The sequence below is a fragment of the Syngnathus leptorhynchus genome, chromosome 13 (assembly GCF_054491065.1).
Source record: "Syngnathus leptorhynchus isolate UIUO chromosome 13, UIUO_Slep, whole genome shotgun sequence".
Lineage (NCBI taxonomy): Eukaryota > Metazoa > Chordata > Actinopteri > Syngnathiformes > Syngnathidae > Syngnathus > Syngnathus leptorhynchus.
The window spans coordinates 1,406,516-1,419,247 of NC_141207.1; the positions used below are offsets into that span (position 1 = coordinate 1,406,516).

The window sequence follows — 12,732 nt, forward strand, 5'->3', positions numbered from 1 at the left end:
GACTGTTGAAATGCGGTGGCCATGTTGCGCGTACCTGAGCGTAGCTGCTTGATGCGTCCGTTGCTGCTTTCGATCTCCACGGGTAGGAAGTCTTTCAGCCAGAATATCTCAGGGTCTGGGTTTCCGCTGGCGGCACACAACATGGTTGCCGTGCGAGTCCTCTCCACCACCTTCAGCTGAGGACCCATGTCAATGCTCGGGAAGCCGTGAGGGATCTGCTCCTCTGACACAACAAAACATCCTTTGAAATACAGTGAAACCCAGATTTGCCTGCATACTGTAAAAAAAAAAGGCACATTGGTGTGTTTTTTGTTTTACATCAGTGTAACGTGTTGGTAATCTTGCTACTCTTTTCCATAGCAGAGATTCCAGCACTGATTTGAGAGCCACTCCGGTTTCAAAACACGTCGCGAACAAAGTGTGAACATGATGCACCCACCGTTGAGGCAAGCACATCCGCAACCTGATCAGGCAGCCAAACAAAAGTGACAGAGGGGGTGGTGGAGGGGAAGGAATTTAGAGGAGTTTCGGCACCAGATTCCATCAAGTCAAAGCAACGCTTTCCCAAAACGTATGTTGTATGTTTGTGGTGTGAAAGTACACGAAAAGTAAAAATGCCCAATATGAAAATGAAACAGCAAAAAATGAATCTATTTGAAACGATAGAATGGCATAATAACAATGTAAATAGATAGGGAGGTAAGTAAAATTTAGTAGTAGGCGTGAGCGCGTTTTAAAAAATGAGTTAGAATATAACAAGTTAAGAAAATAACATACAATAAAAGTGAAAAAAATATTTGTAAAGATATCGAATCATACATGTAACTATAAATTAAAATGGTATGCTCAAAATTAAACAAAAATAAAATAACATCCATACGTACTACATGAACAAATGAGATGAACTAAAGCCTATCCCAGCTGTATTGGGGATATATAAAAATAAAATTTCATCTCAAGGAAGGAAATGCATGTGGTGACCTTGTTGCAATGGGCGTGAGAGCATGCATGAAAACATGCGAGTGTGCAGCCCAAGTTATGCTTGGCGGGTCACGTCTGTGCAGAAAACTGAGAACAGGTGCATACCTAGGCACCTCACTGGGGCCACTGAGCTTAGCTCTGGCTTACTTTTTTTGACTATGCGCCACCTAGCAAGGCCGCACCATTTACCAGATCGCTGTTCTGTAATAATAGCACTGACACAGAAATGTTGGCCCGACCCTTTCCCCTTCTTCTGAAGGGAGGTGTTTGTGTGTGAAGATTACTACCCTTACCTTCTAGGATGGTGAGTTTGGCACTGACGTTGATCTCCCCCAAGCTGTTGGCAGCGGTGCACTCGTAAATCGCCTCGTCGCGATGCGTCCTCAGTGGCTGGATTCGCAAAACCGAACCGTTGTCAAACTCAATCACCTGTATGAATGGAAGACAGCCTCGCTAGTCAAAAATTGTCATGGTAAAAGTTGTTTACTTCGTCGTAGTTTTTATTTCACTTTGGCTTTTTCACTTAGTTTGAATTAGTTTTTAAAGTAAGGTTTTGAGTTTTTATAAATTGTAATTTTGTGAAAACTGTTTTAGTTCACTTTTTATGATTCTGTTTTTTTCAGGGTATTTGTCGATCGCAAGATAAAAAACAGGTCACAAAGTATTGTGTAGTAAAGTATATAAATTGGGTCGACTATAAACATCTCGGCTGCTCAACGAGACTGAAGACGGAAGCGTTTCGTGGAGTGAGGACCACCTAGCGAGGAGGAAGTTTTGCGTCCAATGATGCGCCTGAGTGGAGATCAGGTATGCAAGGGGTCTCAGGAACGGAATAGTTGGGGGGTGTTAAAGACTCGGAGGTCGGGCCGAGGGGCTTTCACACTTCCGCCGCGGCATTCCTGCCCTAATGAGGGAGGCGGAGAGCGGCGGGCCTCCCGACGGGGAGGCGTCACTTTGGCCTTCGGGCTTCACTTGGCAGCCAAGCGGGAAGAAGAACACCAACATTCCTGAAGAACATTCCTGATTGTCTGCGAGGCCGCCGGCCAATTAGAGCGCTCAGGTGGGCGCGGAATGACGAGCACAGAAAGGACCGAGCATCCTCACCCCAAAAAAAAAATCTATTTTGGTTCCATAGCAATTTAACAAATGTTCCTAAAGGTTGTGACACTCGGGCAACACCAAAGAACTTTAGTTTGTGGAATGTGATAAGCTCTTAAACACACGCATTTCTGGGATCTTGTTTCAAACACCAACAGCACCAAGAAGAAAGATGCTTTTCTACATGTGGTTCAAAAAAAAATTGCATGACAGGAATTATCTGTAAAGAGAGCCATTAGTAACTGGAGGGACCACGCTATATTTGTTTTGATTTGATTTCTTTTTTTAATTATATATATGTACCTCAAATCGCTGTGAGCTGACTTTCTTGCCTTTCTTCATCCAGGTGATGCGCGGCTTGGGCTCGCCCAGTGCCTGGCACACGAATGAGGCCACACCCCCTGAGATGCCTGTCTGGTCGTCGGGCGACTTGACAAAGGTCGGCATGGCTACGAGGACAAACGCCGGCGTGAAATAGCGTGTACGGTAAATTAGGCATTTCCAAATGTAGCAAACTCACTGTCAGCGTGAGATGGCAGCAGCAGCCAGGCCAACGACAGCGCCAGGAGGGGAACGGCGCCGCCGTTGGACCAACAGATGCGGCCCATGCCCGTCGTCTCCACTTCGGCTGCCGATTGGCTAAAAAGTCACGTTGTAGTCCAGAAAAACCTGCCGGAAAAATTGGAAATGAACACAAAGCTGTTAATAACTCAGCAAAACCGCACTGATTACGTCACATGATTGACTCAAAATGGCTTATTGTGGCCAATTAGCAGCAGGAAGCCTACAATCTCAAATAATAATTGATATCAGTGTGAAAGCCTCAAATTCAAACCACTCAAAGCAAAAATCTTGACAAGCACACGCACTCAAATGTGCGCCTCACTTTTGTCACGTTCCAGTGTGGGCGCCACCACCGCAAACACGCGCACGTGTCATGGTGGCGTTCGATCGGAGCTAAGCCCTCCGAGTGTCCTTAAGGTGACGCTTCCTGACCGGGCAGCTGCACTCTGGTGACCTGCTGTTAACACGCTTAAATGCGAATGTCTTGGAGCCAACGTGTCTACAGGCGCCATTGCCACCTACGCCACCCGCCTGAGTGGGTTGGTCTTCATCGAAGCCATTTGGGCAATTTGTCATTTTCATTATGTTATGCCAATTTGTCACTTTTGCATGTTTTTGGGATGTGGGAGGAAACCGGAGTGCCCGGAGGAAACCCACACGGGCCCGGGGGGAACATGCAAACGCCACACAGGGAGGGTCGGAGGTGGAATCAAACCGGCACCCTCCTAGTGTATGTGTGTGTGTGTGTGTGTGTGTGTATGTGTGTGTGTGTGTGTGTGTATATATATATATATATATATATATAAATATATATACATATATTATGAAATAAAAATCTCAAGTTTGAGCGATAATGCTTTGAAAATAAAGCCTTAAATTAGCTTTAGCATTAGCGGATCTTTGAGCAATGATGTAAGCAAGCAGCTGCGTTCTGCCGGTGGGAACCGACTCATGAAGAACGTCCACATTCGTGCATGTGTGTGAATATTGTGTCTCGCAGACGTAATTCCAGCTGCGTGAAACTTAAACTTCCCTTGGGACTCTGCAACGTGTAAGATTTCTCACCGGAAAATACACGGCACTCGGCCAGACAGCACAAAAACTTTTTTTCTCACGTCTCTGGGAAAACTGCAATTAAAGAATATAACAGTAGCCAATAATAAACAAAATAAATCAGTAATTTCAACTATTTCACTTCACATATTGGTTATATTTGACAATGTGAAGAGCACTTTTGGGACATCATAACTGAGCACCGCTCCTTGATTCAGTTCAATCAGTTACTCACTCACAATGGCAGCAGTTACTAGCTTGCCAGCCAGCGCGGACTTGCAAGCGTCACATTCACAGTACACTTTGTCCAGGTTTTGAATTAATAGAAATCCATCCATCCATCCATTTTCTGAACCGCTTTGTCTCCATGGGGTCGCGGGCGTGCTGGAGCCTATCCCAGCCGTCATCGGGCAGTAGGCGGGGGACACCCTGAACCGGTTGCCAGCCAATCGCAGGGCACACAGAGATGAACAACCATCCGCACTCGCACTCATACCTAGGGGCAATCTAGAGTCTTCAATCGGCCTACCAAGCATGTGGGTGGAAACCGGAGTGCCCGGAGAAAACCCATGGGGAGAACAGGCAATCTCCACACAGGGAGGGCCGGAGGTGGACTCGAACCCGCACCCTCCTAACTGTGAGGCGGACGTGCTACCCAGTGGTCCACCAATTAATTAATAGAAATGTTAACATTAAATTGTTTCATATGGAAAATACACGGACGAAAAATGGCATTTTGAATTTTACTATATGATTATCCTGTGGAATGTTACGGTTATATTTTTGTGGTTAACTTTTTAAAATTTTACATTTGAAATCCAACACGATTATCCTGTGGAATGTTAGTTCTATTTTCGTAGTTAACGTTTTAAAATTTTACATTTGAAATTCAAAATGGCAAAAACCAAAAGGGTACACTCAGACTACAAAATAAAATAAAAAATATAGAACCACACACACAGAAAATATTAAAAATAGCAATACCATCCCTCCCAAAAAAATATTCATTGCGCACAACTAACATGATGTACAAGCAGGTGTCTCACCTGCAGCACACTGACTAGACGGAGAAAACTTTCCAGGCAAAGAAGAAAAAGACAAGACTCCTGACTTGTAAGGTCCAACGGATTAAATAGTTATCCAAGGAATGAAGATGACTTTCCAGAGGATGAAGAAGATGAAGAAGTTCTCCAGAGAATGAGGATGATGACGAATTTTCTGAGTATCCAGAATGCTGGCAGCCTTGGATGAATTCTCTCGCAAAGCCCTGAGAAATGCTCCTCCTTCTGGCTGCTCAGCGTGGAGCCTAGGGGTGTTGGAAGTTTTTTTTTTTTTTTTTTTGGGGGGGCTACTGTGGGGGAATTTCAGCAGGGTCACCCACAGGTGGCGGCCAATTGTGGAGCTGTGATCGATCCGCTAGCAGAGATCGCTTGCTGACGTTTGCTGGGAAGCTGCCCACGTCTCCGGAGTGCGGTTGATGTCATGGGTGTCGGGTTTCCAGCCAGGGGGGGCAGAGGGGGCCATCAATTGGGGTGCGGGACTAGGGTGGGAACTTTGCTCGAGGTATGAACCAGGTGAGAGCGGCTCCTCCCTCCGAGAGGACTGGAGCAGACAAGGAAGAGGAGGACGAAGAGGAAGAAGAGAAGTGGTTGTTGGAAAACAGCCCGGGTGTGAGCGTACATGGGGGTCAAATCGTCAAAAGCTCACTCATTTTGAGATGCACAGAAAATTGGGGTCAAGTTAGAAACGTTCTCATTGTGACCCTGTTAATCCGTAAGTAGAACAATCCTAAATTATAAGATACAATACAATACAATAAGTTCCTATGTTAAAGTTGCTGTAAAGTCAATTCAGATTGCTGCAGATTGCAAAAATGGCTGACAATGACGGCCCTCTGGCGTAGCAATTTTCGAGTGCCTCATTGTCGATCGACAAAAAGTCGAACGCCAGTGCACCAGCTCAGCGGGACCCAAGTATTCTTTTGCAGGCCGGATTCAACAACTGTCGTGACTCCTAGGGGTCATGAACTTTGGGTCCTGAACCCAACGCTACACGAGACGCGAGCGCCTCCAGTAGGACAGTAACACGAGATTCCTTGGGGGCGGGGGGGGGGGGCAGGATGCAGTCACGCCCACCAGGGGTTTGCCATGCCCGCTTTTGTGTTGGCGTCATGTGACTTTTGACCCTGTGTGAGTTCATGTTTACTGCAGTGATTCATGTGCAGCAGAAAGGCGAGATGGTTGCCTTAAGGAGGCAAAAAAAAAGTCTTTGTGTTGATGAAATGGATAGCACCCCCACCCTAGACAGACACACACGCACGCACGCACGCATAGACGCCAGACCACCGGCAACCTCTCAAAACCATTCCTTCATCGCTACCTGGGGGGGGAAAAAAGCTTTTCCCAAATATTTCCATACATATATTTGTCCGCGTGTGTGTGTGCGCGTGTGTGCATACTGTCCCTACAGGTATTGAAGTGCAGAGTCAGCACAGTGCTGGTCTTCTTCCCACTGGTCAAAAAGCTGCTACATTTTCACAACCTTCTCTCTCTCTCTCTCTTTCTCTTGTTCTCCCTTCTCTCTCACACACACACACACACACACATGCACAAACACACACACACACACACATGCACATGCACAAACACACGCGGGGACACACACACCCTTCTGACTATCCAGGGTATTATGTAAGTGCAAGATTCCTGTTGATTTTGAATGCTAAACAGCAACCCCCCCACATATTGGCATCATGATTAACTCAAAAGCCTTTTCTTAGTCTCGTTTTTCTCGCTTATTTTTTTAAGGTGTCACACGAAGGGAGTCAATCTTCAAACATAGTTTTTTTTCTGTCCTGCACCTGTCACAATTTCACAGCAGAGCGGTAAAGGAAGAAGAAAAAGAAGAAAAATTTGCTGACTCCAACGGCCATAAAAAGATGAAAGTGTTCTCCGTCGAGGCCCTCAAGAGAGCTCGTTAAAGAGAACTTCTGATCAGAGAGACGTAAGACGGACACACTGAGCGAAACCCTTTTCCAAATCTGAGGAGTAACAAAACAAATAAGACATCTTTTTACACGCAGCAGGATGAAACTTTTAGGTTTGACTTTTACAGACTGTACATACCTTATTCCTTAATAATTTGCCTAAACGCCACATTCACGTTCAGTAAGCGTCCAAACACTATAAAAACATTATTATACGTATTTGACACCTCAGACAAAAATTGTGCATTTTATGGGGCATGATGAAAGCCCACTCGCTAGTGTCCAGTTGGTCCAAGTGCTTTTTTTTCTTTTTGTTAGCCTGACCTGGCATCAGTCCGCCCCAAAGCGTCCGGCAGAGCGACAGATTGTCAGGGCGGCGCAAGCGCGCCAGGCTCAGCGGGGTCACATCCCGCCAGTGCCCGACCAGAGACGTTACGCAGGCCTTGACTGGATTCCGCTCTGGGCGGCGTGCTATCGTGGCGCTACCATGCTAACGACATATGGTCATGATTCATCGTCTCCTCAGGAAATGCTTGCCATATTTGCAACAAAAATGGCCCAAAAATTACGTTGAGTCCATCTTTAAAGAGAAAGAGCATTTATGGCCTGATGTAGTCTGTATATTATCATTATTACATTATCTATACATATATGTTTATATGTATAACAACCTTAATGATCACTATTGCTATTACGGGGCACATTTGTAATCATCATAACGTTTTGCATTAACCATTGGAATTCTAAAGACTGACAATATATTGCGTTTGGCATGGAAAGTCACCAATTTCTCATTTTTATACAGCACATTTGTAAAATTTTGATTTGTTTGTCAACTGTGTTATTTGTCTGAGAAAATGTTGCACTTGAATGTGAAACTAGAGGAAGTGAAGCGCTGCAGCGGCTGGAGTACGGCGTGCATGCAGACGAGTGAGACTCCTCCAGCATGAATGAAGTCGAGGAAGATGAAGGCGGCGTCATGTGCCGGAGCTTCATCAGTATTCCATTGCTCACTCTGGGGATGATTTGTTCATCCCTGCACGCCTTTGACACCACCATGTTGCTTATTTTTTTAAATGTAGCATCAGTGTTATATTTCTTGTTACATGAACAGTGATTAACTTCTTTTTACACTTTAATGACATAGAGAATGATCTAGTCTTAATAATTCAATAATTGATCATAACCAGTCTGTCATTATCATTCTTTACATAAAATTGGTACATAAGTAAAATATATGGCATTTTAAAAATACAAAAAGAATAAGCAAAATGAAAACAAATCTAAGCGGATCCCTGCACGTCTTTGACACTGCCACATTACATGTTGCTATTTGCTTGTATGTGTTGTGTGTCTAGTCACCGTGGGACGGTGGGAAACGTCATTTCGATCTCTTTGTGTGTCTTAACATGTGAAGAAATTGACAATAAAGCAGACTGACTTTGACTTTGGATTTTTAAAGTGTAGCATCAGTGTTTTTTTTTTTCTTGTTACATGAACAGTGATTAACTTCTTTTTACACTTTAATGACAGGTACTTAATCACATTTTTACATAAAATTGGTACACAAGTAAAATTGTACAATATATTGCATTTAAAAACCAAAACGAAAAAGTAAAATTAAAACGTAAATCCAATCTTAAAAAATCAGTTATCACTTATCTTAACCAGATTATCCAACTTCGGTGTCTTTTATCATTATTATTATTGTTATCACAAGTGTTAATTTTGGTGAATTTGTTATTTATTATTTTATTCATGATTAGTATTTGAAAATGCCTGCTGCCAGGCAAGTCGTGAACACAAACCGTGAACGGCGCGCGTACAGGTGTGCACACACACACACGCACACACACACACTCACTCACCATGTTCTCGAGGAGGTGGAGGTGGTCTTCTTCTTCAGGTGGTCCACATCAGAACGTCAACAAACGCCAATGCGCCAAAACAAAAACAAAATCAGTCCACACTTCCAATATCCACCGCAAAACCAGATGATAAAACTCCCGATAAATCCCTGGCTTGGTTCTCTTTCGGTGTCGTCCGTCGGTTTCGCTCGGCCCGCCCGCGTGGCAGACGGTCAGAAAAAAAAAAAACACCAAGAGGAAAAAGAGGGGGGGAAAAGAAGAGAAGGAGGAGGAAAAGAAAAAGAAGAAAGCCGCTGAGCTGCGCGCTGATGCTCGCTTGTCGATCGGGTGACTTCGGGCGAGTTCGGCTCTTTCCGGAATGGACAGCGCAAGAAGTGACGCTGATTGGTCAATTAATTTGGCAGTTAACTTGTGGCGCTCACGCACGCCATAACACGCGCGTTACATTTGACACTTTCCAATATGTTTCGACAGCTTTTACAGGTGACTATATTGACTCAATTTACATCTTTTGTTTTGAACATTTCTCATGCTAATGTCAGTATGCGTGTGAACTCAAATACTAAGTTCATCATTTGTATGATTGCTTGATGCCAAAATATATTTGGCACAAATATTTATCAAGTGAGCAAACAATGTAAATACATCAAAAATAATAAATACATTACATACATACTACACTAGTACACACGCACAGACACAGTGCACGTATCTACTGTATTGTAAAATTGATGGAAAATATGTAATGGTAGTGTCATTATGTATATGCACATAGTAGTGGTTAGGCTGCCCTCTCCTCTTTAGCCCCCACGCCCCCCAACCCGCCTGTTGGAGAAGCCACCAGATGGCTCCGCCCTCCTGAGGGCATGCATGCTAATATTAGCTTCATTCTCTCAAGGTAGACTTCCAGTGGCAGATGGCACGAAGCATCCTCGTCACTGCACAATGTCCCTCCGCTCGCAACAGCAAATGATGCATATTAGAAACAAAACAATCCTAGCAAATCTTCCTCAATCATTTAAAAATCACTTCCGAAGAAACAAAACGAGGAAGAGAAGTTGTACTATTAAAACACAGTTTGTTATTTTGTACACCTTTGTTTGCTGAATTGGACTTTAAGACTTACCTGAAGGCTAACATGGTGCTTGCAGCTATTTGAGGACCGCCACTTGCTGCCTCAAATGTCACCTAACAGGAGAGAAAACATAGTTCATTTGACAGCAGCAATAAAAGTCGGTTAACTTTTATCCTGGCGATCGGTGTAATGACTTGTCTGTGCCAGAGGGGGCCCTATGAGCATAAGCGCTAATGAAAGAGCATCACCCAAGAGGGTTGCGTGGGCATCGGGGTAGCATCGCGGCCAGCTAATTGACTTCCTCGCTGGCGTTCACCAACACAACCACACGACAACTTGGCTGGCCATCAGCGTGGCTGACGGGATGCCTGCAAAATTTCACAAATCAGAAAAATCGTCAGATGAACGCTGGAGCTTGTCCCAGCTGTGCACCCTGGATGGTCGACAGCCACTATCATTGAACATATTTCAAAAGTTGTGCTTGTAGAAGCATGCAGCAACAAAAGTGCCTTCGCTCAGCGCCCGGTTCTCCATGAAAACAAAGGCCACATTTGAAGACAAAATTCAAAGACGTTTTGAATGACTAATATTGTTTTTGATTTACTTCTGCATGGACGCAAAAATTAGTGTTCACATTGCCAAATTTTAAAAAAAGGTAACAAGGAAATAAATCTAATGTACATAAATTGTTAAAAAAGACATGGCAAGTCACCCTAATAACGCAGTGTTTACGTATTATTGTTTGTGTATGAAAACTGACAGTGAAAATTCCACTTCCGCATACGTCACGGCCAACGCAATAAAATACATGTCTCACCCGAGGTGACTTGCAAGTTAAAAAAAAATAACACAAGACGCTACACACAATCTTACACACTTGTATATGTTATTATTTATGTCAGAAAAACAAAACTATGACGAGAATACATTTGCGTCTTTCTACTTCCGCTTACCTCACAGCTGCCCCCACGTGAAAGTTCGTTGACTTGTTGGGGTCTGAGGGGGGGGGAAACCTTTAAAGATGTCGTCGTCCTCTGCAGCGCTTCGCTTCTGCGCCAACATTAGCTGGCTGTTCACCGAGCTGCCAGACTTCCCGCAGCGGATGCACGCAGCTGCTGCGGCCGGCTTCCGAGCGGTGGAGGCAGCTTGGCTCTATGACGCCGACCCGCTGGAACTCCGACGAGCCAAAGACGACCACGACCTGGAGGTCGTCCTCATCAATACGCCGCCCGGTCGGGGAAGGAAACGATCGACACACCTCTTCGTCAATCATCATACTCATCATCATGTGTTGCAGGTGACGTCAAGGCGGGCGAGCTGGGCTTGGCGGCGGTACCGGGACGAGAAGAAGACTTCAAACGAGGGCTGGATCAGGCCATCGAGTACGCACGAGCTCTGGACTGCAAAAGGTCACACGCACGCACAAGCTGGGCCTCTTTATTAGTTAGACGAATAAATAAATAAATACATTTCTTGATTTAACTTGTGCATTGATATTATTGGGTTTTCTTTTTAAATAATGCTTTTTCTTTCTTTTTTAAATAAAGCTTTTAAAAATTGACGGTGTTGGTAATGTGGCAGAATTCACTTGATGGCCGGCCGGGTTCCGGCGGGGATGGATGGTGGCCCTGCGGTGGTTCGGGAGATGGAAACGGTCTTTGTGCGGAACCTCAACTACGCTGCCGAGCTGCTTTCCAAGGTGAAGGCATTTCACTGTAACAACTGACCAAGGCAACATCAGCAAACATAACCTTCCTCTCGGCGTTAGGAAGGAATGACTGGCCTGATCGAACCCATCAACACGCGGCTGACTGACGCTCGATATTTCCTGTCGTCGCCTCACTACGGTAGAAACTTCTTCGGCCCATGCAAAAAAAAAAAAAGGATTAAAAACATTTATTTTGTGCACAGCTGCCACCATCTTGGGAAAAGTTGCTAAAGATAACATCAAACTGCAAATGGTGAGTGGTCATTTGTTGACGTTGACTTGCTTACATTCTCATTCGATACTTTCAGGATGTTTTCCATTGGCAAATTATGGATGGGAATCTGACGCAAAACATGCAACGATACTTGCCGCTGCTGGGTAAGCCATGGAAATAATGCTTTCATTTACAAAATGACATTTGTAAAAGTTTTAAATTGGGCTTTCTTAACACCTGCAGACGGGAATTTGAACAATCAGTAGTGGCTTTATCTTAAAATACGTGATCAAATCTCCACTGTATTATTTCTGGCCACTGATGACATCATTGTGACTTTTTCTCCCACAAGGTCATGTACAGGTGGCTCAGGTTCCCGGTAGAAACGAGCCAGATAGCGCCGGCGAGATCAACTACGACTACATCTTCTCCATGCTGGAAGCGCTTGGCTACCGTGGCTACGTCGGCTGCGAATACAAGCCGCTAGGTGGGTTGGCGGCTGTTATCGGTTTCCAAAGTGGCACTTAACCTGGCACCTGCACTCTTCTCCAGGGAGCACGCAGGAAGGTTTGGGTTGGCTCAAAGATTACTGGACACGCAGGAAGTGATGCGACACGGCAAAAGGAGCACTCTGAGGTTCACATGATGAAAGTGGCCCATGCAAAGTCACGCCGGCTCACTCCCAAAAATGAAATCTGATAGAATGACAGTCAGATTTATTGAGCGTTTGTCAGCATGCATGAAGTGGCTTGTACTGTGCAACCATATCATATACAACAGAAGTGCAATTAATCATCAATTTAATGTGTAATTATTACTATTTGTATGTTTTTAATAAAAATAATGGTGGCATTTTATTGTGTCTCCAGTCAATATTCTCCAATTTCTGGTGTCCTCCATGACGGCTGGGTTTGTCTTTTGTATTAATATTAAATGAATGCATTTGCTAATACATTGGAAAACAATGATTTTGGCCATTTTTTGATGTTACAAACCAAATCAGTAACCAAATTGTAATTTACCTGTACTGTTAATTTGAAAAAGTCCTGCTCTTAATAAAGGGATGGAAATAGAATTTTTTTTACATCCAATTCATTGATTATTTGACAAATTAATGATCAGACAAGTACCTAGTACTTAGAATATTCATAATAGAGTTGAAGAGCGTGCACTATTTCTGTTATG

The 12,732-nt window shown here is 44.2% G+C and overlaps 2 protein-coding genes across 4 annotated transcripts in view; one reads left to right on the forward strand and one right to left on the reverse strand.

Annotated features, from left to right (window-relative positions):
• The window catches only part of ptprfa (protein tyrosine phosphatase receptor type Fa), a 27,251-nt gene extending 16,248 nt beyond the window's left edge, over positions 1-11,003 (reverse strand). For 2 of the 3 annotated variants that reach the window (XM_085929158.1, XM_085929156.1), the window contains exons 1-7: positions 10,579-11,001; positions 9,874-9,993; positions 8,551-9,738; positions 2,600-2,748; positions 2,383-2,528; positions 1,275-1,410; positions 35-223 (exon numbers count right to left, since the gene is read on the reverse strand). In XM_085929158.1, coding sequence (XP_085785284.1) covers positions 35-223; positions 1,275-1,410; positions 2,383-2,528; positions 2,600-2,687 — 559 coding nt within the window. In that variant the 5' untranslated portion in view covers positions 2,688-2,748; positions 8,551-9,738; positions 9,874-9,993; positions 10,579-11,001. Of the gene's footprint in view, positions 1-34; positions 224-1,274; positions 1,411-2,382; positions 2,529-2,599; positions 2,749-8,550; positions 9,739-9,873; positions 9,994-10,578 lie in introns of all 3 variants that reach the window. The other variant, XM_085929157.1, reaches the window with a different exon arrangement.
• hyi (hydroxypyruvate isomerase) lies at positions 10,512-12,425 on the forward strand. The gene is made up of 8 exons (XM_085929159.1): positions 10,512-10,857; positions 10,923-11,034; positions 11,207-11,324; positions 11,394-11,472; positions 11,537-11,586; positions 11,642-11,711; positions 11,900-12,034; positions 12,100-12,425. Exons 1-8 carry the CDS (start codon positions 10,647-10,649, stop codon positions 12,153-12,155), a joined length of 831 nt encoding a protein of 276 aa, XP_085785285.1. The 5' UTR covers positions 10,512-10,646; the 3' UTR covers positions 12,156-12,425.
• The last annotated feature ends 307 nt before the right edge of the window (positions 12,426-12,732 follow it).

Excerpts from the sequence above, each read along its gene's own strand:
- hyi (XM_085929159.1), top strand. The coding sequence starts at position 10,647 with ATGTCGTCGTCCTCTGCAGCGCTTCGCTTCTGCGCCAACATTAGCTGG. Across the intron at positions 10,858-10,922 it reads CCTCATCAATACGCCGCCCG|GTGACGTCAAGGCGGGCGAG; the intron begins GTCGGGGAAGGA and ends CATGTGTTGCAG. Across the intron at positions 11,035-11,206 it reads CGAGCTCTGGACTGCAAAAG|AATTCACTTGATGGCCGGCC; the intron begins GTCACACGCACG and ends GTAATGTGGCAG.